Source organism: Monodelphis domestica, chromosome 5 (assembly GCF_027887165.1).
Source record: "Monodelphis domestica isolate mMonDom1 chromosome 5, mMonDom1.pri, whole genome shotgun sequence".
In the NCBI taxonomy this organism is placed as follows: domain Eukaryota; kingdom Metazoa; phylum Chordata; class Mammalia; order Didelphimorphia; family Didelphidae; genus Monodelphis; species Monodelphis domestica.
Genome location: NC_077231.1, coordinates 116,023,436 through 116,051,329, shown reverse-complemented (window position 1 = coordinate 116,051,329; position 27,894 = coordinate 116,023,436). Strand labels below are relative to the sequence as shown.

General features: G+C 40.1%; 1 protein-coding gene across 1 annotated transcript; it reads right to left on the bottom strand.

Moving 5' to 3' along the window:
• Positions 1 to 5,310: 5,310 nt before the first annotated feature.
• LOC100019121 (gamma-aminobutyric acid receptor-associated protein-like 1) lies at positions 5,311 to 17,680 on the bottom strand. Its single transcript, XM_007503736.3, has 5 exons — positions 16,993 to 17,680; positions 11,013 to 11,091; positions 9,899 to 10,017; positions 6,842 to 6,903; positions 5,311 to 6,654 (listed from the first exon to the last, which is right to left on the bottom strand). Exons 1-5 carry the CDS (start codon positions 17,080 to 17,082, stop codon positions 6,594 to 6,596), a joined length of 411 nt encoding a protein of 136 aa, XP_007503798.1. The 5' UTR covers positions 17,083 to 17,680; the 3' UTR covers positions 5,311 to 6,593.
• Positions 17,681 to 27,894: the final 10,214 nt, after the last annotated feature.

Below are 27,894 nucleotides of genomic sequence, written 5' to 3'. Positions count from 1 at the left end.
CATACTTACTATGTAAAACAAGTTCTATCCTTCCTTCCCCCTTTGAATTAGGGTATCCCTTCCCCAACCCCCAATTTTCTTCTTTTAAGATTATCAAAATAAATCCATTCCCAAGCTCCCTGTCTTATTGCATCCTGGTGAATAAGGACTCTGACAAGACCCCTATATCACCTCTCTCTATGAGAATGTGGATGTCTTCATCCACAATTAGTCCCTTTTAAGTGCTCCCTTGTTTCATTTTTAATGTTTCTTTGGATTCCCTTTGTCTTTTCTGACATTGCAATCACTCTGCTTCAGGTCTTATTGCCACTCACTTAGATTATTCAATAGCCTACTGGTTAGTCTCCCAACTCATTTCTTCCCACTCTAATCTATGCTTTGCTTAGATGACAAATTTAGCTTCCTAAAGCACAGGCCTGACAATTTCACTCCCACTATTCAATTAACTCCATGATTCTTCCAGTGGTTTGTGCTTTGGGGTTTATTAAGAGGGCTATTAGGGGGCAGCTGGGTAGCTCAGTGAATTGAGAGCCAGGTCTAGAGATGGGAGGTCCTGGGTTCAAATCTGGCCTCAGCTACTTCCTAGCTGTGTGACCCTGGACAAGTCACTTAACCCCCATTGCCTAGCCCTTACCACTCTTCTGCCTTGGAATCAATAAATAGTATTGATTTCAAGACAGAAGGTAAGGGTTTAAAAAAGAGAGAGAGAGGGAGATAGCAAGGTTGCACAGTGGATGGAACACTGGGCCTGGAGTCAGAAAGAACCAAGTACAAATCCAGTCTCAAATTCTGTGTGACCCTAGTAAAAGCCACTTAATCTGTCTGCCTCGGTTTCCTCAACTGTAAAATGGGAGTAATAACAGCACTGACCTCCCCTACTAGTTGTGAGGATCAAATTAAATAATATTTGTAAAATAGTCAACAAACTATTTTTATATTTATATTAAAGAAATCATACAAATACTAGCCATTACTATTGTGTCTGCTTGTCTTCAGTAGTTCATAAGAGAAAGATTTTGGGTGCAATATACATTGAAAGCATGATATAGAAATCAAGGAAACAGATGCATCTTGGGAGGCATGCTGTCATGATCAAGGGAAATTAAACAAATCTTAAAGCACCATATAAAAGCCTGTTGTTGTGGTAGTCTTTTTTTTTTATACCCTTCCCTTCCATCTTAGAATCAGTACTAAATATCAGGTCCCAAGGCCAAAGAGCAGTAAGGTCCAGGCAATGGGGGTTAAGTAACTTGCCCAGAGTCACACAGCTAGGAAATTACCTGAAGCCAGATTTAAATACAGGTTCTCCCCACTCCAAGCCTGGTTCTCTATTCACTACGCCTCTTAGCTCTTAGTTGTTAGCCTAAGCCTCCAATCTGGTGATGAGGCTTCTACCACGCTTCTGCTGAGTTCAAGCAATATAAAAGTGTGCTGATAATGTTTAATAACCACATTCGGGGGAGGGGGGGGAGGAATCTAAGAATGAACAGGTCCAAGTTAAATATGCATTATCAACATTTTCTTAAGTCTAAACATCATCAGAAACAATAAATCAAGTCCTAATTTGTATCAATTGCTGATTTTAAGACCTAGCTGGCTCCAGCACTTCCTTGGATCCTTAGGCAAAAAATAGCCGTGACTAGGACTAGGCAGGTCCTGCTGTCCTCTACTGTGGTCAAACCATTATCTAGAGGATTTCTGAGGAGGACTCTACTCTGGAAAGTACATGGCTCTTGATGTCATGCCCTTTGAAGAGCCACTGAACAAGCTGGGATATTTAGTCTGTGAAGAGAAAATTCATGGCTTGAGAGGAAGAAGGCATGGTTCTACTTTCAAATGTTTTAATATGGTAGTATGGTTCAACTGGTTTTCCTTGCCCCCAGAGGGTAGAACTAGGTACAAGGAGGTAGAAATGTCAGAGGCTAATTTTGACTCCTTATTAGGAAATGAATTTCTGTGATTTTTGACTCCCCGTTGCCAGGTCTTTATAACTCTTCTACCTCTAATACTATGTTTTTATTTTTATTTATATAATTATAAAATCTAGTATTCTATTTTAAAATATTCTTCCGAGAAGAGACTAACATGATAGGTTTGAGGTCATTTATATATTTTTAAAATAACCTTTACCTTCTTAGAATTGATACCAAATAATGGTTCTAAGGCAAAAGAGGTACAGGTTAGACAATGGGGGGGTCAAGTGACCTGCTCAAGGTCACAGTTAGGAAGTGTCTAAGGTCAGATTTGAACCTGGGTTTCTCTTTAAATTTTTTTTTTAATTTTATATACATTTTGTTTATTGTTCTAGAATGGACAAAACCAGTGACAGCAACAAAGTGGAAAAGAGAATTGAACATATAGGAAACCATGAAGCTCCATTTAAAGTACCTTGTAGATTGATAGCCAGGCCTAGAGATGGGAGGTTGTGGGTTGAAACCTGGCCTCAGACACTTCCTGGTTGTGACCCTGGTTAAGTCATTTAATTAACCCCCATTGCCTAGCCCTTACCACTCTTCTGCCTTAGAACCAATACACAGTATTATATAAAAGTCCATCAGTCAGTTGATATCTATAAGTAACCAGCAAAATCAATTATAGAAAATTAGGGGATGATTTTGCTTTAACCTAAGGAAATATGCTATAACAATTAGTTATCTGAAAATGGAAAGGACTACCTATAATGTATAATGTAAAAATATTTAGCAAATTTAATACCACCTATTTAGAATATTGTGCCATATATTCCCACACTGGGGAAATTAAGACTTAATAACCATTGTTAGGCTACAATATTTTCCGCTCAGTATGATATCTTCTTTTAGAATTTTTCATACTTGAATCAGAAAACTGATAGTTTACATATGGCTACTATTATCAGTAAGGGTTCTCAAACATAAAAAAAAAAAAGTTAAATCAGATTAGCCTCAGTGCAGGGTGGAAAATTAATGTTTTTTTAAATTGTGTATACCCTGCAACCCTAGTATAGTGCCTTGCATAAAGATCTCCATAATGATTTTCTTGATTATCTAATTAAAATAAGATTAGCCTTGAAACTGAAAAAATAAATATAAGCATAACATGTTTCAAGCTTAATAAAAACTAATTTTAAAGGTTAATTGTTCCCTTTGAGTGAAACAGACGTCTCTTAAACATCATTAGTATGAGAGCAAAAATATTAAGATGAATAAATACTTTGTACTAATTTGCTAATTTCAGGACATTAGCTGATTGAGGGCTTTTGGCCAGTCACTTCATTTCAGTAGAAAAAGGTAGGAATTCTAGCCAGCAGAAATGTTCCTTCTTTCAGCCACTTCAAATATAGGAAATGACATTAAACACCTCAGAGAAACATATCAAAGAAATGCCAACAGTTCAGAGTAGCTACATTCCTTATTTTGACCCAGAACATATATACTCCTCCCTCCCCAAATAGTACTGACAATTTTCTTCCCTTTTTTAAAAATCCATCTTAGAATCAATAATACTTAGTATTAGTTTCAAAGCAGAATAGTAAGGGCTAGCCAACTAAAGTTAAGTGACTTGCCCAGGGTCACATAGGAGTATCCGAGTCCAGATTTGAACCCAGGACCTCCTATCTCCAGACCTAGCTCTCAATCCCCTGAGCCACCTAGCTGTCCTCTAGAATTGATATTAAGATAACGGTTTAAAATTTTATTGTTACCACACTGTAGTCTTTTCTGACCCCTCTGCCAGGGCTGTGGTGTTTCTTGTTCCTATATTAGTCCTTAGTAACATCTGATAGATTTGTGTGCATGTGGTTCAGAATCAAACATTCATTTTAAAAATACTTGCTCTTTGTGGAGTCATTGCTGACACTCTTACTTCATCACTAACAAGAATAGGAATAAAATTCAGTCACAAAAAAAGCAGGCTATATTGCTTTTCTAGAGAAATGAAACCTAAAAAGGAGATTAAGATTAAATTCCATGAAACCTCTCCTGATTCCTCTAGGAAAAAAAAGTCTTTCCTCTATTCAGTGAAAGCAAAAACTTAATTGCATTCCTAGCTACGTCACCCTAGGCAAGTCACTTACCCTGTTCACCTCAGTTTCCTCATTTGTAAAATGAACTGGAGAAGGAAATGGCAAAACACTTGTTTCCTTGCCAAGAAAATCCTAAATGAGGTCATAAAGAATCAGACAACACTCTTGGAAATGACTTTCCATATTGCTTCTAGGAATCTTAGAAAAGTTCTCTTAATCTTCGCTCTTCTCTACTTCTTGCAGACCCTTGACAGATGAGTTAAATTGTAACTTTCTACTTCTGTTCCCTCTTAAAGATAGTACTGGGGGAGAGAAAAATCACACTGAGGCTACTTTGAAAAAGTTTCCATGTTTCCATTCCCATTACCTCAATGAACTCTTTCAGAGAAGCAAATGACTTTGTTTCTACCACACAATACTGTCTAAAAGAACAGACTAGATTTCTACTCTCCAAGTTGCACCTTGACTTGCAACTTGTAGCCTTAAAAAGATTTGAGGTTAAAGGATAGGTCCAGGGTCAGCTTGTTGCTTTCTTCAATGTTTAATGTATCCATGACTTCACCAGTGTGGCTATTTCTTCTAAAACTATTTCATGACTCCATCGGTTGGGATGTCTCTCCCTCAAGCCTACCATTTCTACCCACTACCCCCATCTCACACACACACACACCCACCACGCACCACACCACACCACACACACACAACACACAACACACAACACACACCACCTCCGTAGCTGTGCATTTCCTACTTTATCCAGGCTGCTCCTTGGGTGACAGTCCATCACCAGCCCTCCTCATGAAGCCTTTCCAGCTTTGGGAGGCCCTACTGGAAGTTCTGCTGTTATTTCATACCACGATGAGGGCATTCTATAAAGGGTTTAAAATGTTAACGTGACTCACAACTACCACGAGTAAACTGGAGTTGGGCTCTAAGGTTCAGGGAGGGATAATAAATCATGTCCATGTAGGAGTTAGTCCCCTTCCCACTAAGCATCCAAAGCAGAAGCCACAGATACAGGGTCCTACCTCTTCCTTTGTCTGTGAGTCAGCTGGTATGGATAGGAGGAGAAAAGGGGCAGCCCGTCTTGGGCCACTTAGCGATGAGGTGCTAGTGCTGGGGATGTAGTAACCAAAGAGCTATCCCGGAGAACCTCTCTCTCCATCACCACCGCCCGGTCCACTTCCTCCTGCCTATACAAACCCCCATCCATATGCTCAAAGGCATGAAGAATCTTTATTCTTTGACCACTGACAATTCATCAGGCACAAACACACCAAAGAAAGACACCATTTCTGAGTCCGCGGTTGATCTTAAAGTGTGCAATTATTTTATTTCCTTGCCCCGAAAGCAAGAACTTCATTTACACAGGAACCTGCAGCTAGTACAACAACTGACAAAGAGAGGTGTCTCCCCATCACAGGGGACCAGGTTTCCAACAAAGCAAAGATGGAACTAAAATGGCTGAGCTCAACACCTCTTTCCCTCCCCCCCCACCCCCCATTCCCCAAAAGAGAAAACAATAATCAAAAGAGACAAAATAATAAATCAGGACCCAGACCTTTCTAACTAGCAGCTTTGATGAGTGAATACAGAACAAGGGAGTTGAACTTATCAACCATTTATGTGTGCTTGGGAGCAAGAATGCTAGGAGGGAGCTTAGCCACCCCCCCCCCCATCCCAAATGGTGAGCTTTAGGAATGATTAGGAAGATTCCCACTTCAGAGGTGGGAATGTTTGAAGGTTATGTAAGTCCAGGGCAGACAGGGCTTCTTGTTCTGTATTAAAAGGTGGCCAGAGAGAGGCTGGGACAAAGATTCTCCATAAATTAAACTTTAGTGATATATCCTGCCTACCTTCCTTCCTTTCTTCCCAAAGTGCACAGAACTCAGCTACATTCTGTTAGTCATTTTACCACCATTGGGATGCTTCATAAAACAGAAGGATGGAAGTTAAGCAGGATGGTGAAGAAAAGAGTTATATTTTAGGGTCCTAATGCCAAACAAGTGTCCCCTCTTTGGTCCCCAGGCCTGCTTGTCAATTTAGAAGGACAAGAAGGGAATGAATGACAAGTGGGGCAGAGATGCAAGCTCCTGGCCCAGTACCTACATAGAAGACATAAAGGAGTGAACATTCATTCCCCCTTTATCCTCCATACTCCATGTCTTTTTCTTTTTTTACTGTATTTTAAGTGAAATCTGGAAACAGAAGCCCAATAAGCCAGGCAATAGTGGTTATAGCTCTAGGGCCATTTTCCCCTCTGAGAATGATACGTAGGGATACTGGGGGAGGATAAAGCCCGAAGTAGAACTATGGAAGAGATGTCGCCAAGGAGAGATGATAAAAACAAGTTTGGTCAAATACTGGGGTAGTCATAGAGCATTTTCTTCTGCCTCTCCCACCCATACCCCTCCTACCAATGTATCAAACTGGGTTTCCCACCCCCAGAGTAAGAAATCTGGGAAGTCCTCCCTGGACAGAAACTATCTGAAAACCTATCAAATTCCCAACCCTTCTATCCAGCACAACAAAGGCTAATTTGCAGGGTGGGAGGAGGGCAGGAAGGAGGGATGCCATCCCCATTTCCCAATCATACATGTCGAAAACTTCCCCCAGCCAATCCAGCAGCTCTGGTCTGCAATGCCTTCTTCCTGGGCCAGGAAAGTAGCAAAAGATATCAAGTGAGAAGGTAAACAAATGATGGTACTTGTATGTCTACGGTGTGTGGTGTATAGGATTTCCAGTTGTCTTCAGCCCACCCTGCCCATCCCCAAAACCTCCCCCACCCCCCCCACTCCCAAGTCCAGTTGCTCCCATCGTTTGGCCCCTGCCACTCACTTCCCATAGACGCTTTCATCACTGTAGGCCACATAGAGAAAATAGTCCTCCTCATGGTTGTCCTAGAGGGAAAGAGGAGAGGGGAGGAGAGGAGGCATGATATATAAAGAATACTGGATTACAGTCAGAGAACCCGAGTTCCAATCTTCTCATTGAACTGTGTGACTCTGAGAAAGTCGTGTATTCTGTGTCACAGTTTGCTCATCTGAAAAATGGGAAGGTTGAACTAGATGATGTCTGACACCTCTTCCAGCTTTAGGATCCTATAATCAGATTTCTGCCCTGAGAGAAGCGGAGGTAGCAACTCAAAAGAAATTGGCAAGACATGGAGCAGGGTCAGCAGATGCCTATGAGTGCCATGTTTTCAATTTTTGTGGATTATTCCCATAATAGAATTGAATCATTACAATAATTAAAAAATCCATTCAATCTTCAAAATAGTCACAGTTGATCAGGATGAGTGATTTTATCTTCTTCTCACTCACTACTCAGATATATTAATGAAGACTGAATTCATTAATTCATCCATTTTGTTTGTTCACCCCTCACCCTATGAAAATATTAAAAACCACCCATCATTAAGTATTTCTCTAGACTAAAGACTAAAATTCATTTATTTTTTAATATCTCTTTAGGAAAGTAGGTGGTAGATTCAGAACAAAAACATTTAGCCCAAAAAGTGCCTGTGGTCAATCTGTCCTCCACATTTCCAAAGAGTATGGTATGAACATTCACTTAAGGGAAGGGAATGGCACAGAGAGCCTAAAGTATTTAAAGACTTGAGTAGATTTATCTGAAGATTAGGGGACTATTATTCTGTAAAGTTAATCAAAAACCTTATTTAAGTGTATTAGAAACTTTCCTTGTTCATGATTCTTATAAATGATAATTAAGTTATAAATGCTTTGTTTATCAGATACTTCCTAGCTGTGTGACCCTGACCAAGGCACTTAACCCCCATTTTTTTTTAAACCCCTAGCTTCTGTCTTGGAATCAGTACTAGGTATTGGTGCCAAGGCAGAAAAGCTGTAAGTGTGGCTGGGAAGTATCTGAGGCCAGATTTGAATGCAGGACCTCCCACCTTCTGTCTGAAGAGATTTTACTAAGACAGAAAGCCACAGTTTAAAAAAATAAATTTTGTTTGGGTTTAGAAAGCTAAATTGAGAAAACTGATCTTGGCAGATTCCCCCCCTCTAAAATACAACATTCATTTTTCTTTGGCAATCCAATCAGAAGATTGGATTGTAAGTGATTATATCATCTTCCTGCAAGGAAGGTGAATTTCTCTTAAGGCTATGTTTACTCTGGACTGGTTAGTTTCAGAAGAGCCAAAGATTCTTATCTAAGTCCATACACAGTATAAATTGATAAAACGCTACAATATGAAACAATGCTGTCCCTCGTGCCCAAACAAGGGAGTATGATTATGAAAAATTACATACACTGTGTACCTTGGCTGCTGTATTGATTGGTTTTATTTGATCTGCTTTTTTCTTTCTCTTTTAGTTTTTTGTTGCAAGGGATGTTTTTCTGGGTTTGCTCCCATGCAAACCTGACTGAACTGGATGCAAAATACATATTTTGTAATTTTTGAATTATGCCTTGGTAGCAATTCCAGAAAAGATTTAAGGAAAGAATGGGGGAAGACCATCAATTTCTTGAGGACAAGTTCCATTTTCTTTCCTTACTATAGTCATGGAATTTTTCAGCTAGTTCATTGAAAAGCTAAGATTAGAACCTAAGGGACCTGGCCTCTAGTCTAATGCTGTTTCCTGTGTTGAAAATTGTTGAAAACAGACTTGAGCATAGACTATTACAGAGTAAGGTAAGGGGAAGACTGAACTCCTCAGAAATGACAAAATACATTTATGGATTCTGTATTTCATGCAAGTCTCCCTATGACAAAAGGGAAGTAAAAGGTGGCCTTTTCTCTCCAAATGGGAACCTAAGATTTAAATTGGATGAATGCACTGACTCAAAAGTTATAAGAGGAGGCAGCTAGGTGATTTAGTAGACTTAGAGCCAGGCCTAGAGATGGGAAGTCCTGGGTTCAAATGCGGCCTCAGTCACTTCACTCCCATTGTCTAGCCCTTACCACTCTTCTGCTTTGGAAACAAAATACAGTATTGATTCTAAGATGGAAGATAAGGGCTTAAAAAAAGTCACTATGAGAAAATGATATCCACATCCAGAGATAGAACTATGGGAGTAGAAATGCAGAAGAAAAACATAAGATTGATCACATGGGTCAATGGGGATATGATTGGGGACACTAACTTTAAATGATCTCTCTACTGAAAATATCAATAATATGGAAATAGGTTTCGAACAATGATACATGTAAAACCCAGTGGAATTGCTCATTGGCTCTGGGAAGAGGGAGGGAAAAAGGGGGGAAAGAACATGATTCAAATAACCATGGAAAAACATTTAAATTAATTAAGTAAATAAATTTAATCTTTAAAAAGTCACAAAAGGAATCTGGGCATAGCTCAAGACTAATGAGTCTAGTCTTTAGACTTCATAGTCAAAGGCTCTTTAGTAAACTATAGTCTACATTTAATTCTAGGATAGATTATCAAATAAGAAGAATGAATTTTTTTAAAAGGGAGAAATGTTAATACATTATACAAACAATAATAAATTAAAGAAAAGATGTCATTACTAGGAAGAAATATGGAAGGAAATACAAGAGTTTAATCTAACGATTAATGTCTTTTTTAAATATTCCTTGGTAAGGGCTGAACAACTAACTGGGTTTAAGTGACTTGCCCAGGTCACACAGGAAGTGTCTGCCTCCATATTTTAATCCCAAACCTCCCATCTCTAGGTCTGGCTCTCTATTCACTGAGCCAGCCAGCTGCCCCTGTTAAAAGTCCCTGAAAATGAATGGTATTTCCTAATTAGGGCTTTTGCCTCTTGATCTGCAAAGGGAAGATACTCCCCTCTCCACCCCTATCCCCATCACACTTTCTAGGTATATTACGAGGACATAGTAAGATACCAGATGTAGAATTCAGGAAATAACAAGGAATTCTTGATCAGCATCATCATTACCTCATAAAGCTGGCCCATGGTGGCACTAGTAGGGGGGATAGTGTTGTTGACAAAGAAGAATAGGGCGTCTTCTGGTCGAAGGTGGATCCGTTTCCGAATTAAGAAGTAGAACTGACCAACTGAAGAGAAGAAAAGGAGTAAGTTTGAGATGGAAGCACAGGGAGCAGTACAATGAGAGAAGGGTCCTCTGGGGCAAAATCTCCTCTTGGCTTTGTCTGTGAAGTCTGGTTTCCCCTGTTGCTTCCTGGATGAACCAAAACCCCCAAATAGAGGAGCCTGGTTTCATGTCCCCCTATATAATAATCTGAACCCTTCCTTGCCACCTTTTCCTCCTACGATGTCAAAGCTGAAGGACAAGACTAAACTCATCTGTTGTCATGTCCCCTGGCAGTAAAAATCCTTAAGCTTCAGAGAAAAAATTTTAAAATGTCCTCAATAAATGGGGATATTATTCTGATCACTGAGGCTGCTGCTAGAAGTCCAAATGATGGTTCCTGGTCATTTATCCAAGTCCAAATCTTAACCTTTAAGACTAAACTAGGAGGACCACATACAATGCCACTCTCGGGTGTGTGGGCTTCCTCTGTCAAGTGCCCATAGCACTATTACTATTCCTATGAAAGAAGGAAGGAGGGCACTGAAATAAAAGCCTACTAGTCAAACCTACATTTGATCTTGGGGGGCAAATATTTTTTTGGTGTAGAGGAAATTTACCAACTTGAATGTGGTAAAGATTCCCAAACCACTTAATGGGACATAAAATCAAATTCCATTTGGTCTTCTCTTTATATAATCCTAATACACAGCCCAATGTTGTAGCCAAGGTTGTTTCTTAAAAATCAATTAAATTAAGCACTACTAAATTTTCATAGCTTCTTGTCAGCTAGTGGGGAGTCTGAGAAAAAAAAAAATTAAGTGATGAGCTTTCAGCTACCGAATAGATCTGGAGATGGATTTGGGGACACATATTTTTGTGGCCTTCTGTTCAAAAACCAATACTATATTTAGGGAATACAATGTATTTCCTTCAGCTTTCCATCCTCACATCATCTCTTTACTGGGAAAAGCAGATCATCCTTTGGATGAAGAAGTAAGGGGGTATGGATGTTGTTACCTGTAAGGTCAGAGGGCACCAGGTACTTCCTTTTGTCGAGGTCAGGAACTCTGGCTTTAGGTGCCTTCTCCACAATTACCTTTTATTGAGAGACAAGGAGAGATTTCAATGAGACCTTTATAAAAATCACATTTTCTGTTTTTATGTGTCACTTTCATTTCTGAATATACACATATATATATATATACCTTCCTTGCATATCAATCCATTGTAAGAAAAGATGTTTTTTTTAAAAGGGGAAAAAGTAATCCTTCAAAGCTAATCCCTATTAGTCAAGCCCAATAGCATTTATTTTCATTCAAGACATCAAATATAATGAGCATTTATTTCTGTATATATTGTAGAGCAAGAGAGAACTACACATGAAACTCCATTACAGAGACCGCTTTTCTTTTAAAGTATCAATTGGCCACGTACTATTCTGGTGTTCTACTGTTTGTGATTCCTTCTGGCCTACCCTTGGTTTTCCTTACCCTCATCTATCTTCCCACACTGAGGGAAAAAAAAGAACCTCTAGTAAAAAATGGCATAATCAAACAATTTTAGAAGGTTTCCATAGCAATGCAAACTGAATAGAGAATAGGTCCCATTTAATACTTAGATTTTCATTCTCTTCTCTCCCCAAATACCCATACCCTGTGTTCTAAGTAGAAGTGAGTCTCACTGAAATGTTATGGAGATAAACACCAGAAAAGGGCAGTGGTCCAGGATTAGGAAGGAATGGAGAAGCTTGGTGGCCCTAGATTTGGGGGATTCAGGGGGGAAAAAGAAAAAGGAAGAAAAGCTGCAAAGGTGAGAATGAGGTATAAGGAGAGGTATCAATTAACAAATATTTATTAAGACCTACTATGCTCCTGACTAGCATACTAGGTAGAGGGGGGCCCAAAATACAAAAAGGAGTCTGTCTTGGCACTCAAAGGAGCGTCACCTTACTTGGGGAAGATACAACTTGTTCACCAATAATAAAAGGTATATACACAAAATAAATAGACTATGGCTTTGGGAGCAGGGAAAATGAAGAAGGTCCTCTGAGGCATGCTGAAAGGCCCTGTTTAAGAAAATCTGTTTAAAACTAGCGACACGAAAAAAGGGATCAGATTATTATTTTTTTTTAATATACTGGATGGCACATTGGAGCTAAGGAAAGCAAGGATGCGGGGATGGCCAAATTTCTGGAAATAAATAACTCCTTCAAATTGAGGTCTGAAAGAATAAATTATTCAGCTATCACAGAAAATGACTATGAGCATATCCCAGTCTGAAAGACAGCATGCATTGTGAATTCCTGGGACCCAGCTTTGTTGAGGGATAGAAGGAAAGATGGGTGAAATACTGCTGAGATAACAGAAGGCAAGAAGGCAGGCTGGAGACTGTCTGACATAGGACTAAGAAGTCCAAAATCCTGTCTATGTGGAAAAAGATACATGCTATCCCTGTCTACCTCCTTATCCCACTGGGATGTTTCTGAGGGGGAGGGAATTTAGGCTTGGTTGGTGTTCTAGGCTAGTTACTAATGCCAGGAGTCCTGTTGGGGAAGACGGGTAGAAAATAGACCCTGGTTAAGTGCCTAAAAGTGAAATACATAGTCTCAGTGATAATGGCTTATGTCAAAATAGTTGATGGAATTGGAGTGTTGTGCCTAGGATTCTGGGAATGGGCAAGGGCATGTTTAAATGTTCATAGACCTAGAGCTGGGAACCTTGGAGACCATAAAGTCCAATTTCTTCATTTTACAGTTGAGGTACCAGATGAAAGAGAAATTAAATGAATTGCCCAATAGGTTTCAAAAGTATAATTTGACTCCAGGTCTTCTGAGTTAATTCTTCAAGTTTTGTTTCCTTCTGTGTAACATGGTGATAAAAATAACTACCCTACTAATTAGCTAGCTCACTAAGAGCTGTGATTTCCTAAGTGCAGGACACTTTATCCATCCAGTCTCTGATTTAGTAGATAAAATCCCTAGATAGTTTTCTAAGGATACAGATAAATGACTAACTGTCAAAGGTAGGATGTGAACTCAGTTCTTCACTCCATGTACAGCTGCCTAGGCTGGGTTAGCCCAGCATGCTGCCTCTGCGTTGTAGGGAGAATATTTTGTAAACCTTTAAGTGCCATATAAATAGGAATATGTTCATATTTTGGACTTCGGATGGATAAAAAGACCAACGCCATCAGAACTTCTTCAACCCATTTGGTGGCCCAGATATTTGCCGGCTATAGAGATCTGGGAATCACCTTCATGTCATTCAGGTGTACCCAACTCTTTGTGACCCTCTTTGGGGTTTTCTTGGTCCAGATACTTAAGTGGTTTGCCATTTCCTGAGATGTTTTTAAGATTCACAGCTAGCTGTGGGATCTTGGGTAAGTCATTTAAATGCTGTATGCCTCAATTTCTTCAACTTTAAAATAGGAGTAAAAAAGCATCTACCTCCAAGGATTGTTGAGATTAGATGGGATGATATTTGTAAAGCACTTAGCACAGTACCTGGCACATAACAGTAAATACTAGACAAATAGCTAGACCTGCTCTGTTTTGGATAAAGTCCTAGATGCTTGGTGACTAAGTCAGAAACATAAGAATACTGATAGAGGAGTTCCCCAAATTAACAGAATAAACTACAGATTCTAACAAATTTCATTCTAGTCTTACTAATGAGAAAAAGTCTTTGGAAAGAATTTGCCCCAAATTTCAGGACTAATAAGTAACAGGAAGGGAGGCAATATACTGTGTTTAATAACAGAACCTGCTCTACAACTCAATCCTGTGACCAAGTTTTCTTCTGAGGCTCAGTTTTCTTATCTGTTAAATGAGGGGAATTCATAAATTTAAAGCTAGAAAGGATCTTAGGTGTCACTCAGCTCAACCCTTTCTTTTGAGAGATGAAGAAATGATAAAATCCAAAATTGCTAGGTGACTCACTCTTAGTTGTCATTCAGTGAATACTCTTGTCTATCATATTGGCTTAAGCCAGAGAGGAACAGTTATTAGGGCAAATTGGTCAATCAATCAATTGTTGAATTCCAGGGCACTGTGTTCAACACGAGGGGGACAACAACAGCAAACTAAAGTTAAAATAAGTCCCTGCCCTGGAGGAGCTTAGATCTATGTATAACATGTACACAGATATACATAAAACAGATGAAAGACTGCTTGAGAGAGAAAGGGAATTAACAGCTGGGGAAATCAGGAAAGTCCACATTTTCCAAGTGGTCCTCATGATGGGTATTGAAAACTAGGGATTCTAAGAGGGATGGTCCCCATTCTAGGTATGGAAACTGCCAGCAATCAAGGCATGAGGTAATAAATGGAGTGGAGTGGTGTATAAGGAATAGTAAGGAGGCAAGTCTGATTACCAGAAGGAGAATACAATGAATAACAAGGCTGGAAAAGGTGGATTGGGGACAGGTTGTTAAGAACATTATTTCGGATCCTGGAGTTTTCATTAGGTACCACCAGAGTGACTGAAGGCGTGACATGATCAGACCTTTGGAAAAAATCATTTGGACTCTGGTTTGGAGTGGAGAGAGATTAGAGGGAGGGAGGTCATTGGTTTTGAGGCTAATTCAATAATCCTGACAAGAGATGATATTGTTAAGAGCTAGGGCAGAAAGGTGGTAGATGAAAAAGGCATTGTGGAAGGACAATAACCAAGAGAACAACAGAATGGATGAGGGGTGAGGGAAAAGGGAAGATTATAAACATGGGTTCATTGAAAAGATAACAATATCCTTGACAAAAAAAAAAAATCTGGAAACTGTGGTTGGTTTGGAGGGCAAGAGATGCCTATGGGATAAACCAGTTTGAAATATCAAATAGGCAGTTGGTGATAAAGAACTGGAGATCTAGAGAGATGAGGTAGGGCTGGCTTTGGAGATCTTCATGACCCTCTTTGGGGTTTTCTTGGTCCAGATACTTAAGTGGTTTGCCATTTCCTCCTCCAGTTCATTTTACAGATGAAGAAACTGAAAACAGGGTGAAGTGGCCTGCCCAGGGTCACACAGCTACTGTCTGAGGCCAGATTTGAACTCAGGAAGATGAGTCTTCCTAACTCCCAGCCCAGCACTCTATCTACTTTGCCACCCAGTTGCCAGTAGTGAATGATGAGGCAACCAGTCAATCAAGACTCCCTTTAATGTATTATAGACTTCTTGCTGTTCCTCCAAATGAAAATGAGTCTCTGGTTCAAAATTCTGCTTAATTTCCACCTGGTATAGGAAGCATTTCTTGCTCTCCATACCTGATAGTCCCATTACCCACAGACGGTACATTGTATTTATTTTGTATACTTATTTAGGTTGTGTTGCCTTACATAATGTAAAAATCCTTAAGGGCAGGGACTGTAGGGTTTGCCTTTGTATCCCCAGAATCTTGCTTGTAGCATAGGTAAGAGAATGTAGAGAAGAATTAGAGGGAATGCTCTAGAAGGTAGGGGGTGTGCTAAAGGAGTTGGGGATAGGCTATAATGACCCAGAGACAGACTAAGGATAATCAATAATAAAGAAAAAAACTGTCAGAAGGTGGTCAACAATGTCACATGCTTCAAAGAGGGTAAGAAGTATGACTGCTTGTTTACTCAGCCTCTAACCAAATACTAAATCAGTGTGTCTGTCCATTGGGGGCTGTGGGAGGTGACTAGAAAGGGGGACCTCCCCAGTCTCCCTCTTTGAGAATGTGCCTCACATTCCATAACTGGATCCAGATGATCTGCCTTGGTTCCAAGCCTACCTCAACTGGACCGCTTGGGGAAATGTCAGTCTTAATAAATGTGCAGTTGTTAGACCAGGGACACAGAAGTTATGAAAATAAATGCTGCCTCATATCCCCATTAGCCTTACTTCCAGATCTTCATCCTGGGTTAAATGGCTTCTAAATTTTCCGGGAGTAACGTTAATCAATATGGCTTTCTGGCATTCTGCGTGGAACAGGGCCAGGGAGAAAGCACTAAAGCATCTGTCATTGATCTTTTTAGTTTCCTCTGCATACTCATATTCCACCCTCTGGGGTCTATGCTCCCTTTACCCCAACCCACCTTCACATAAACCTGGCTTTCCCACATCCAAAGAGCCCCACTTTCATTAAAGCCCGGCATGTTTCCAAACAGAATGGGGGGAGAGGAGGAGGAGCGGAGCTAGAGGCAGAAAAGAATAAGATAAATCACAGGCGAAAGAAGACCTCTTCCCTACTCCCCACCTCCATTCCTGCTTTTTCTATGACAAGCGGATCAGAAGCAATAAGTCACCAGAAAAAGGCTGTTGTCCCCCTCATATGCATACATTCTGGGGGCACAGATGATGAAGCAAACTGGTTGTTGCGCAAATAATATGCCCTTGTTTGCCAGGCCAATCCGGTCTCATTCGCTTTTTTTTTTTTTAACCTGTTTCCCTATCCAAAGAATAACAGAGGAAGGAACCTGTGTCTCTCCCCTCTTCCACCACTCAACTAGCCCCAAGGACAAAAGGTCTAGACAAAACTGGAGCCGAATAAACCATAGAAAGGCCATAAACAAAACAGGGCAAACCCGCAGAGCCTTCGCCATGGTGGCCACCCTGACGAACAGCTTTCTCTCTGCGTTCTTATACGCAGTCAAGAAAAGACCCCATCCTACCCATTCTCCCCTAAAAGCACCGCATCAAGAACACGAGCAACACCTACACAAATGCACCTGGTGCACTCCTGAGTCATGGGGCTTCGTCTCTGAACACACACGCATCATGACAGTGATGGTGCATTGCCCCCATTCCTCACTCACAACACACCACCTCCTCTACAGCTGAGGCTGAGGCTAGACGGGTCCCAGCTCCTAAAGGTGGGGCGAGGGGCGTCTGCGGGATGGATTTCCAGGGAGCACTATCGGGAAGCTGGGGACTAAAGGTCCCCAAAGGACCCTTCCTTCTCCTCGAGCCAGAGATCGGTCCGCGTCCCCTCCCCCTTACCTCTTCTCTCCTTCCCACCCCTGTTCCGGGCCCCTATGCCACTCACAGGGACTCTATCTGGGTATTTCTTCCGAATCTTCTCCCCTTCTTTTTTCCGGTACTCGAAAGGATGATCTTCCTTGTATTGGAATTTCATGATGCTCCGCAGCGTCTCCGATCTCCCCCGGGGGGTCTGGCTGCAGCAGAGAGGGTTGATTCTTTGAGTCTGGTTGCCTCCTGGTCGGAGCTAGTTAAGAGCCCAGGCCTTGCCAACCAGCACTGCCCTGCCCGCTCTGCCCCACCAGACCGCTGAGAACACACAGAACTGAGGCCTTGGGTGGCCCAGACTGGGAGGTAAAGAGAGAGACGACGTGGGGGTGGGGAAATCCTGCAGGGTTCTAAGAAGAGCCGGGAACACAGAAGCAACACAGTAGCAAGCTTGGTATTGTGACGTCACAAGGCCCCGCCCTTCCCTCCCCCACAATGTTCTAGACCGGCCGCGTCCTGTCTCCGAACCGGGGACCGACGAAAATATTATGCAGATCAGCCCACGAGGGGCGCTTTTCTTTCCTTTTGTTTTTCTCATAATCTTTTACTAAATCGTTTTCAAATGAAAACATCGTATAGTTTTCCACGCCATTTGTTCTTTCGCTACCGAATTTCTTAATGCAAGATACAAAATATGTGTATTTCCCCCCCTCGACTTTGTTGAGGGTTTTTTTGGTTGAATCCAGGAGCAATAACCAAAGTCCACCCCTTCTAAGCACGTGGGGGTTGTTAGCTGAGGTGGGGGATGTGGAGATGGGCGGGAGGGGGCGGAGAACCTGCAATGTTTGGGGCAGATACTGTAAATGCCTCGGCGTTCCTGTGGCCCCGGGATCGGAGCCCTCCGCACCTCCCTGGCCCCGGTTGTTTTTGTTTCTGGGAGAACTGCAAATTGCTGGGCTGAACGACGACAACAAACAGCGTGACTCAGGATTTTGGAAGGGGAGAGAACGGGGAAAGATGTCATTCTGGCCAAAAGAGCTGTGGTCCCGGAGCAGAATTTCCCTTTAAGTGGACTCTCCCAACCCTCCCGCCCTTCCTTCCAACCCTTTCCCCACCCTCCTTCTAGAATCACTAGTGTTGCAAGGCCTCACTCCTGGAAGAGAGAAAAACAGAAATCATGTGATGAGGATGAGCCGAGCTTTCCCCATTCCTTTCGTCCGAGGGAGTTGTCTGCAGCCGCTGGGGCAGAATTGGGGAAAGGAGAGATCTAGCGTTACAATAATCATAACAACCGCCGGGTGGGATTGAAATAGCTATAAACTGCGACGTGCTTTTGCACCTGTCACCTTGACAACACTCCAGGAGGCAGATGGTGCAGTTAGACCCGGAGTAATTAATTGACTTGGCCAAGGTCAAATGGCTACTAGTGGGGCTTCCCGACTTCCTATCCCCTGGTACTTGAGGAGAGGGCTGCTTTAGCTGACCGACCTTGGAAGGAATCTGTTCAAGAGCTGTTCTAGAATCATCTAGAATGATGAATCACAGAACCTGTGTTGAAATATTCCTTTGATGTAGACCTACATGTATCTCAGCAAGAATTCCCCCCATAATCCAATTAAGTGGTCATCCAGCGTCTCTGCCTGTGGACCCTCACCAGTGGGACACTGATCCCATATATATGGAAGCATATTAAAAACGTCTTTTTAAATTCAACTGAAAATATTAAGAAATAATAATTCTCCAAACTTTTCCATTTAAGGGAATCCTAAAAGAAATATATTAAATTTATATATGTAATATATATTTCATATATATATTACATAAATAAATAATAAAATAAAAATGGAAGCCATGGGAAATACATACAATAAGTCAGCTGAGAGGCAGAGTGGACTGGAGTCAGGCCTCAGACATACACTGGGTGGGAAGCTGGATGAGTCATTTAAGTTTGTTTTGCCCTTAGAAAAAGAAAAAGAAAATGGATTAGGTGTGGTAACCAAATTTAGAATGACAATAAAAACAAAAAACTAACCCTGGCTTGTTTAAGATTACAGGCTTCCCCATTTTGAAAAGGGAAAGGAAAATTGGGAAAGGGAGAAGGAAAAATGAAAGGATTAGGATCCTAATCAAAAGTTGCTTCACTTTATTTCTTCCTGGAGAACATCTGAGGGGTCAAAGAAGGAAGTAGCTCATTATTATATGACTTTAATTCTATTTGAGAAAGTAGAACGCTGACCCCAAATTGTAGTTTAATAGTTTGTGATCTTTTCCTTATTCAAGATTCCTATAAATCCTACCTCAGATTGTCTGAAGATAGGTTATGAAAGGAATGGCAGTTTGGACATTTCATTCTCTAAGCCAGAGACTGGGTTTTGGATAATCCCAAATTAATAAAAATTGTTTTCTGTGACTTGAATCTAAAACACAGAGTTACATGGTCATATGAATTTTCTTCAACCCTTTCCAAGGAAACCCCTTCAATTTTCAGATATATCTGTTAGAAAGTCTTTCTGAACATTAAGGCTAAATGTCTCATTGCAACCCTTACCCATTCATTGTAGTTCTGCCCAAAGGAGCAAATCAGATTATTTTCCATGTTACAGCCTTTCATATTGTTGAAAACAGCTATAATGTTTCCCAAGCCTATTTTTCTCCAGGTTAACCATTACTTGTTCATTCAATAGATCCTCATATGGAGACTTTTTGCCTCATCTTGCCAGAAACCAAGCCACTATGCCACTTCCTGGCCAATTTCCAAATCACGCTTCTACCCTCCTTCTTTCTCCCTCCCCTTTATATGTATAACATTTTCATATTACATATATAATTTCCCATTTTATATAATATATTCATGTTATACAATATATGATAGTTTAATATAATGTTTTCATCTAAAATATTAAGAAATAATATTTCTGGGAGATGGCTAGGTGACTCAGTGGATTGAAAACTAAGCCTAGAGATGAAGGCACTGGGTACAAATGTGGCCTCAGAATACTTCCTAGCTGGGTGACCCTGGGCAAGTCACTTAGCCTCCATTGCCTAGCCCTTGCAGCTCTTCTATCTTGGAACTAATATTAGTTCCAAGACAAAAGGTAAGCATTTTAATAGTAATAATAATATTTCTCTAGCCTGAAAACCTTCCCAAACTTAAGCTCTTTGAGAGGAGGGACTAACGTGCTTAGTGTTTAGAACAGTACTAGAGTTTAAAGCTTAATTTAATTTAATTAGTGACATGAACTTTAAGCTCTTTACAAGTCTAAGCACCGTACTTTGAAACTCTTCAGGTTTTCATCATCCTTCCTAAATTGTGTCACTCCAAAATGAACACAATGATCCAGCTGTAATCGCATCATGGCAGAATATTATATGACTGTCACTTTATTTCTGGATGATAAACATTTCTAAATACTGTCTAAAATTACATTGGCAGTTATTGTTCATCCTTCAGTTTTGATGAGGACCAATGACTGTTTTGACTTGCATGTGAATTGGATTTCAGTGAGATAAGGTTGCTCAAAGTCCCCAGCTTCATCCTCTCTTGCAGTCATCAAAGTCCAAGGACAAGACAAAAGTAGGGATGACTGATGATGGCCCAAGATGAAGTGGATGACCTTGGCATCTTTGATGTCTGACCAAACTCTAAGCACTTCACCGTTGGGGCTTTGGCCACTTTCATAGCATCTGGAACAGATTTTTCTCATCCTCCCATTCCATTGGGGGAAGTCTTCACATGCTTGGGATAGGTTTCCGTTTCTCTTTGACAGGTTTGAGATCTGTTTGAAGCTAAATCTGATTTAGCCTGCTAAGCATGCTACATCTTCTTGGAGTCACAGGTAAGAGTTAGCGTTAGCATTTGTAGACGCATATTAAAAACTTCAATTCAGTTTCACCAAATACGTTAAGAAAGAATATTTCTAAAGTCTTAAAAAATACTTACTAAACTTCTTTAACTTTGAAAGTAATTGATTAAGGCTGAAAACCTGACTTTGAACAGAAATTACCTCTGGCCTTTGCCATCCTCAGAAGCAACTAGACTGCACTTTACCTAGGAGCAATGCCTCTCTCCTCCATTTAAAAGGATTAAAGTAAAGAGGTAGCAGAATGGGACAACCCTTTGGGGGAGTGATCAAAGAAAGAAAGAACTGGGTGGTTATCAAATGGCTATGTTCTGTTTGCTAAAATAGATTTTTAACCTCAAATTGCATTTTCATTATTCCCAATTCCAATAAATGTTCTCTCAGATTCTCTTGGGAAGTGAGACATGTTCAAGGAAATGAGAGAACTTTGCCAATTTGAGTATTTCTTTCTTCAAGCTAGCAATTCCTCATATATAAGATTAATGTTTAATATTAAATTAAATTATTTCTGGCATACTTATACCTAAAATATATAGTAGAGCACTACAATTTTTTAAAAATTCTTTACTCCCCTACCATATCACATTTTGGACTCATATTGTTTTAAATTCAAATGGGAAATTGGAGAGATAAGTATAAAGTTTGACAACTAGTTTTAAAAAACAGCAAAAAAAGGAAAAGTCATAGCTAGATGGCATTTGGCCTTTATTATCTCTGAACAGAGACTTTACATTTTCTACTTGCTGAATTTCAATTTATCAATGTAAACCTTGGCTTCTGGGGCTCTCAATGAGAGGGCACTGATTTAGAAACTTCAGATTCTCAAAATGGAAGAGACTGAAATAGTGTGAGCCTTACTCAGGTTTTGTCCCTAGTAGTTTAGATTTGAAGTTGGAGTGAAACTATATATTCACCTTCCACCTAAGAATTTGTAGAATGTTTACTCAGCCTTGTGGAAAAAGAAGAGAATGATCTAACTGAGCAGAGCTTCCCAGTGACTAAGAAGTTCTATCAATGGCCAACCCTTAGTCTCTTGAGCCAACCAAATCGCAAGAACAGTTTATAACTAATCAATAAAGAAATATTTATTGTACCTACTTTGTGCTAGGCACTGTATTGTGTCCATGGGATACCAAGAAAGCCAAAAAACCCAATAACCCAACCCCCCAAAATCCTTGCTCTCCAGGATCTCTTCTTTCATCACAGATTGGATTTTTGTGGTCCACACTTTTGAGGGACTACATCAGGATAGAGCCAATGCCAGAGGAGAGAGATGTGAAGAATGGAGAACTGATTGGATGGTGGGGGTAGCAGGGTAGGTGGGTGAGAGAGAGTGAGGAATGCAGGATGACACAAACTTTGGGCCTGGGTAGGATGATGGTACAAATAGAGAAAGTTCAAAAGTGGGGAGGATTTGGGAGAAAAGAGAATCAATTCAATTTTGAATATACTGAGTTTAACCTGGCTATTAGACACCCAAAGTATCTAATGGCCAGTTGGAGCTATTAGTGTGAGGTCAGCAGAGAAATTAGAACTGGATAACCACATGAGAATCATCATCATGGAGATCATAATTGAACACATGGGACTTGATGAAATAGATGTAATAATGTAATAGCAGTGATAGAAAAATTAAAAGGAAAAATAGAAATGATCACATATCTTGTCATTTAAAAATAAACAGAAAGGGATGGGGGGTAGCTGGGTGGCTCAGTAGATTGAGAACCAGGCCTAGAGACAGGAGGTCCTAGGTTCAAATCTGGCCTCAGACACTTCCCAGCTGTGTGACCCTGGGCAAGTCACTTAACTCCCCATTGCCTAGCCCTTACCTCTCTTCTATCTCAGAATCAATACAAAGTATTGACTCCAACACAGAAGGTAAGAGTTAAAAAAGAAAATAAACAGAAGGGTAGCTGTATGACCCTGGGCAAGTCACTTATTCCCAGCTGCCTATCCCTTATAGCTCTTCTGCTTTGGAACTGATATATAGCATTATTTTTAAGACAGAAGGATTTCAAGCAAACAAACAAAAAGTAAACAGGAGGGAGTAGTAAGGTGAATCAGTGGATAGAAGGGCACTAGAGTGGGGAGGACCAGGTTCAAATCTCTCCTCAAACACTTGCTAGCTGTATGACCCTTCCCCTGGGCAAGTCACTTAAACTCATTTGCCTAGCCCATGCCTTTCTGTTTTAGAGTTGTTAAAAAAAACAGAAAGTAAGGTTTTAAAAAATAAAATAAAAGGCAGCAGAAGGAAGTTTGGAAAGGAATGATGGGACATAGACAAGGCAGTAAAAAAACTACATACTAAATATTAATTACTTTAAAAAGGTGTACCAAGTAAAAAAACAAGCTTTTCATGACAAAAATGCATAGTTTCATATAAAATTCTACTTGTTCATTTTTCTTCATGTCGAAATGTCCATGGTTTGGGGATTTATTATATTTTTGATCAATAATTTTTTAAAAGATTTCTATTACTCTATTATTATATCTAATATTGCATTATTATGTTGTATATCTATCCAAATCTGTCCAAACTGTTCTTTTTGCTTTTCCTTAGGTGTGTCACTTCCTCAGTGTCAGTGCCTTTGGTCATCTCTCCACCTTTGCTCTGGGGAGTGTTGTGGAGACAAACTTTGGGCCTGGAGTCAGGAAGACCTGAGTTAAAATTTAATCTTTGATACTTTCTAGCCAAGTGACCCTGGGCAAGTCATTTAACCTCTATCCGCCTTAGTTTCCTCAACTATAAAATGGGAGAATAATAATAGCCCCTGCCTTGCAGGTTTGTTACAAGATAATATTTATAAAACCCTTAACACAGGTCTTGGCACCTAACAGGTACTACAAAAATGCTTGTGCCCTTCCCTTTACCCTTTCCCTGTCCATTCCTCTTGCCTGGAATATACTCTTTCATCCACTAACTCTTTGAATTCAGTAGCCTTCAAGATCCATGAAGTCTTTCCTCTTCCCCTCAACTGTGCCTTCCATTCCTAAACTCCCTTAATTTTTTAAATATTTATTTCTGTATATATTTATATATGAATGAGTAATCTTCCCAAGTAAAATGTGAGTTTCTTGGGGAATGGGATTGTTTTATTTTTGTATGGTATCCCTAAAACTGAATCCAGTGCCTCCTAAATGTCTCCTAAGCTCTTAAATATTTTGCTCATTTATTATCAGATTATTATTCCTTTTATTTTAAATTCATAATAGTCTTGTGGGGTCATAAAGGCAACATAGAGTCCATCTATTCTAGGAATTTTTAACCTGGAGATTATTTTATGCATGTTGTAGTTCATCTTTTTTTTTTTTTCCAAAGAGGATCAGTGACAACACAGGGTAATATCTTGATTTGCTTGTGAATTCTATTAAAGGTGGAAATGCAGAGTCATCAGCCTCATTTTCTCATCCAGAGTCATCAAAGTCCAGTGGCAACACAAATGCCAGAATGGCAATGACCCAGGATGCAGTGGATGACCTTGACATCTTCCATGTCTGACCAAACTCTAAGCTCTCCACAGTACCCATTGTGGTGACCTCCTTGGCCACTGAAACAAAATTATTCTCAATTTCCCATTCCTCCAGGGGAAGGCTTCACAGGCTTGGGGTAGAAACCAGCATCTTGGATACCCTCAACCTGGTTTAGCTCATCTATAGGGATATTTTTTACTGAGATGTGGACCAGATGAGTGCTACAGCTTCTTGGAGCCACAAGTGAGAGCTGGGTGAAAGGTAGGTATCAAAGGTAATACTTTCAGGGCTGCTCATATATTTTTGTATGTGTATATGCTAAATTTTAATATAATTGATTTCCCTTGTGATCCAACATATTTTATTTTATGCATTTTAAGACATAATTCTGAGAAGGGATCCTTAGACTTTACTATACTACCAAAGGGGTCCATGAGGCAAAAGAGGTTAAGAACCCCTGGTTTAATTCAACCTAAATTTCCAGATGAGGTGTGTCAGGATCACACAGGTAATAAGTAGTAGAACTGGTATTTGAACTTGGTCCTTTGATTTGTAAACCTTAAATAAAGATGACTACCAAAATTGCAGCAACAGTCTTTAATCAGGGTGGAGGAATTGCAATTCAGGGTCATCACACAACAAAGAAGAGAGTGCAGGGGTGCTTACTCTGGTGTAGGGTTTAAATTCACTTCAGTAGGGAGGAGTGAATAGGAAGAGTGACTAATACTTGATGAGATCAAAGGTTCTACATATGATTAATGTCTGATCAGATCAAAGATCAGAGGAGTGGTATCCAGAGATATCCCAAACCCTACTTCAAGCATGAGATCACTGAGGTCAAGGCAGTCCCTTCTGATAATTGTATTTAACAGACAGATTTTCTAGTGCTCCATGATTGTTCTCGATTTTATCTATTTCTCTTCTGATTTCAGAAATTTATATGCACTGGGAATTTAGATTGGTGCTGGGCGTGCTTTAGGAATGTCTTTTGGCTCCATAATAAAAAGTATGTATGACCAGGGAATCCAATCCCCCTGCTATACACACAGTGGAGATCATAAATCATCCCATCATAGACCTAGGAGCATGAAGGCACCTCAGATGCCATCTAATCTCATTTACTTTTGAATCAACTGAGGTTAAGGAGTTTAGATGACTTGTCCAAGATCATACATGTAATAAGTATCAATTGGTTGGAAATAATTGATTTATTGATTTTTTAAGTTATACTTCAGTAATTCTACTTTTCTCTTTTCATAATATTTTATCTTGAAGACAGACAATCAGACAGACACAGATAGAAAATTTGAAGTAGGAGTGCTTCCTTGATTGGGTCAAGAATGGAAAAGTGAGATTGATTAGATAAGTACATTAGGAGCTAAATAACCAAAGTCCTGAGGAGCTTGAGTAAGTCAAGATTTGGAATAATACCTTTGCAGAGGTGGGAAGAAGGGCATTCCTTCCTCTATCCTGTATCCTTTATCCCAAATGAGTCATGTAGTTTTGAAGGGGAGCTAACAGGCTAACACAAGATTTTATATTTACTCAGAAATGTTCACATCTAGACAGATATAAACACAGAGAGACACTCACCCAAGGGAGGAAATAGCTCTTAGGAATGAGGAACTTGTAAACTACAAGTCAAGATATGGAGAGAAACAGATGCTGAGAAATCAGCATGAAGATTCTGCAGAGAGAAAAGATGTCCAGGTCCTGCAGTTCTAGAATATATGAGCTGCCTTTGCCTCAGGCCAGTGTCCTAACCAATAAAGTGATAAAGATCTCCATGGTTCTGGTGACCAGGGATGACCTGAGGTGAGTCAGACAGCTTAATACGTAAATTTTTAGGAGTTCATTATCCAGCCCCTCCCTTGAACATCCCAAGACATCTTTAATTGGTGATAGCTAATTAAGAAGTGGTCCATCCACCTATCTCTCCCTCCCCATCTCCATAAGTGAACAAGTCAGATGCAGGAAAAGAAAAGAACCCTTCTCCCCTTCAAATTCTGTTTAAAAGGAAGATATTTCTTGGGATTCCCAAGAACAAAGAAAATGCTGAAAACAACAGACTGGATGGTATCTGTAACTCAGATTTCAGACACAGAAATACCCAATAACTCTCCCTAATATATAGGAATTGGGACAGTATATGAAAAATAAATTCTCACAAAGTCTCACCATCATCATACTCAGTTCTAGTTCTCTCTTCTTGAGGACATTTTATTTATGGAAGAATTAGTCAACAAGTATTCATTAAGTTCCATATGTTTACTATGTGCCAGACACTGGGCTAAATGCTGGGGAAACAAAAAGGTAAAAAAGAAAATTCCTGCTTTCAAGGAGATTATAGTCTAATGAATGAACACGAAAACAACTATATTCAACATAAATTATAAGTAATCAATAGAAAGAAAGCAGTAGAATTAAGGGAAATGAGGAAAGATGTCTTGCAGAAAATAGGATTTTCAATGAGACTTTGAAGGAAACTGGTATAGCCAAGAGGTGAGAAATGAGGAGGGAGAGTCTTCTAGATGTGGGGAGCAGTCAATGAAAATTCCTGGAGTTGGGTGATGGAGTGCCTTGTTTGAGTAACAGCAAGGAGACCAGTGTCACTGGATCATAGAGTACTTGGGGGAATAGGAACATGGTGGAGAGTGTAAGATATGAGAAGATCAGAAAGATTGAGGGGGGTGCTGGTTTTGAAGGACTCTGAATGCTATGCTGAGGATCTTATATTTGATCTTGTAGACATCAGGGAGCTCCTGGAGTTTATTCAATCAGAGGGGTGGTAAGATCTGAGTTTTAGCAAGTTCGATTTGACAGTTGAGGGTCAGATGAACTAAAGTGGAAAGAAACTATTTCAAATAACCCATTGTGAGGTGTTTGAGAGCCTGCACAAGGGTAGTGGCAGTGTTGAAGTTTATATGAGCAATGCACTTGGTAACTGGATATAGGGAAAGGGGTGAAGAGTCAAACATAACATTTAGGTTGCTAGCCTTGGTGAGTGGAACAATGGTGGTACCCTCAAAGGTAATTGGGAAATTTAGAGGAGGGGAAGGTTTTAGAGAAAGATGAGTTCCATTCTGGAATTCTCTCTCTTTGTTTTCCATTTCCTTTTTGTTCACAAAGAGAATGGTAAGTTTTGAGGAATGGTGTTCTAGATTCCATAGGGTTTGTTTCTATTCCCTTGTTAGTTCCCTTTACCCTTCCAATATGTGAATCTTAAAAATTCTCAGACCCTACTTCATAAGATTTGGTTAAGACCATTCCCCATTTTAAACAATGAAGGAACTTAGATCAGGAATGTGAGACCTCTACTCCACCCCTACTTAAGCATGCTTTAGGGGAAGAAACTCCTTGCTGAACAATGAAAAATACTTAAACCCATACTTATAGTAAGGCAAAAGTTCTTAAGCTGTGCCTATTTTTAGATCTAATACAAAAGGGTGCTAAGTACCTATAAAGGTCAGGCAACTTGTGAATTTACAAGGAGCAAAGAGGTGAGAACTTACTCAGAGGTTTTTTCAGGTGTGAACTTAATCAAAAGTTTAAGTCTACTTAGGTGTGAATTAAGAATGGTCTGTCCTTTGGAAAATGTCTACTGTGACTGGTAGATGTGAGAACTTAGGGGAGGAGGGAATTCTCTCTGG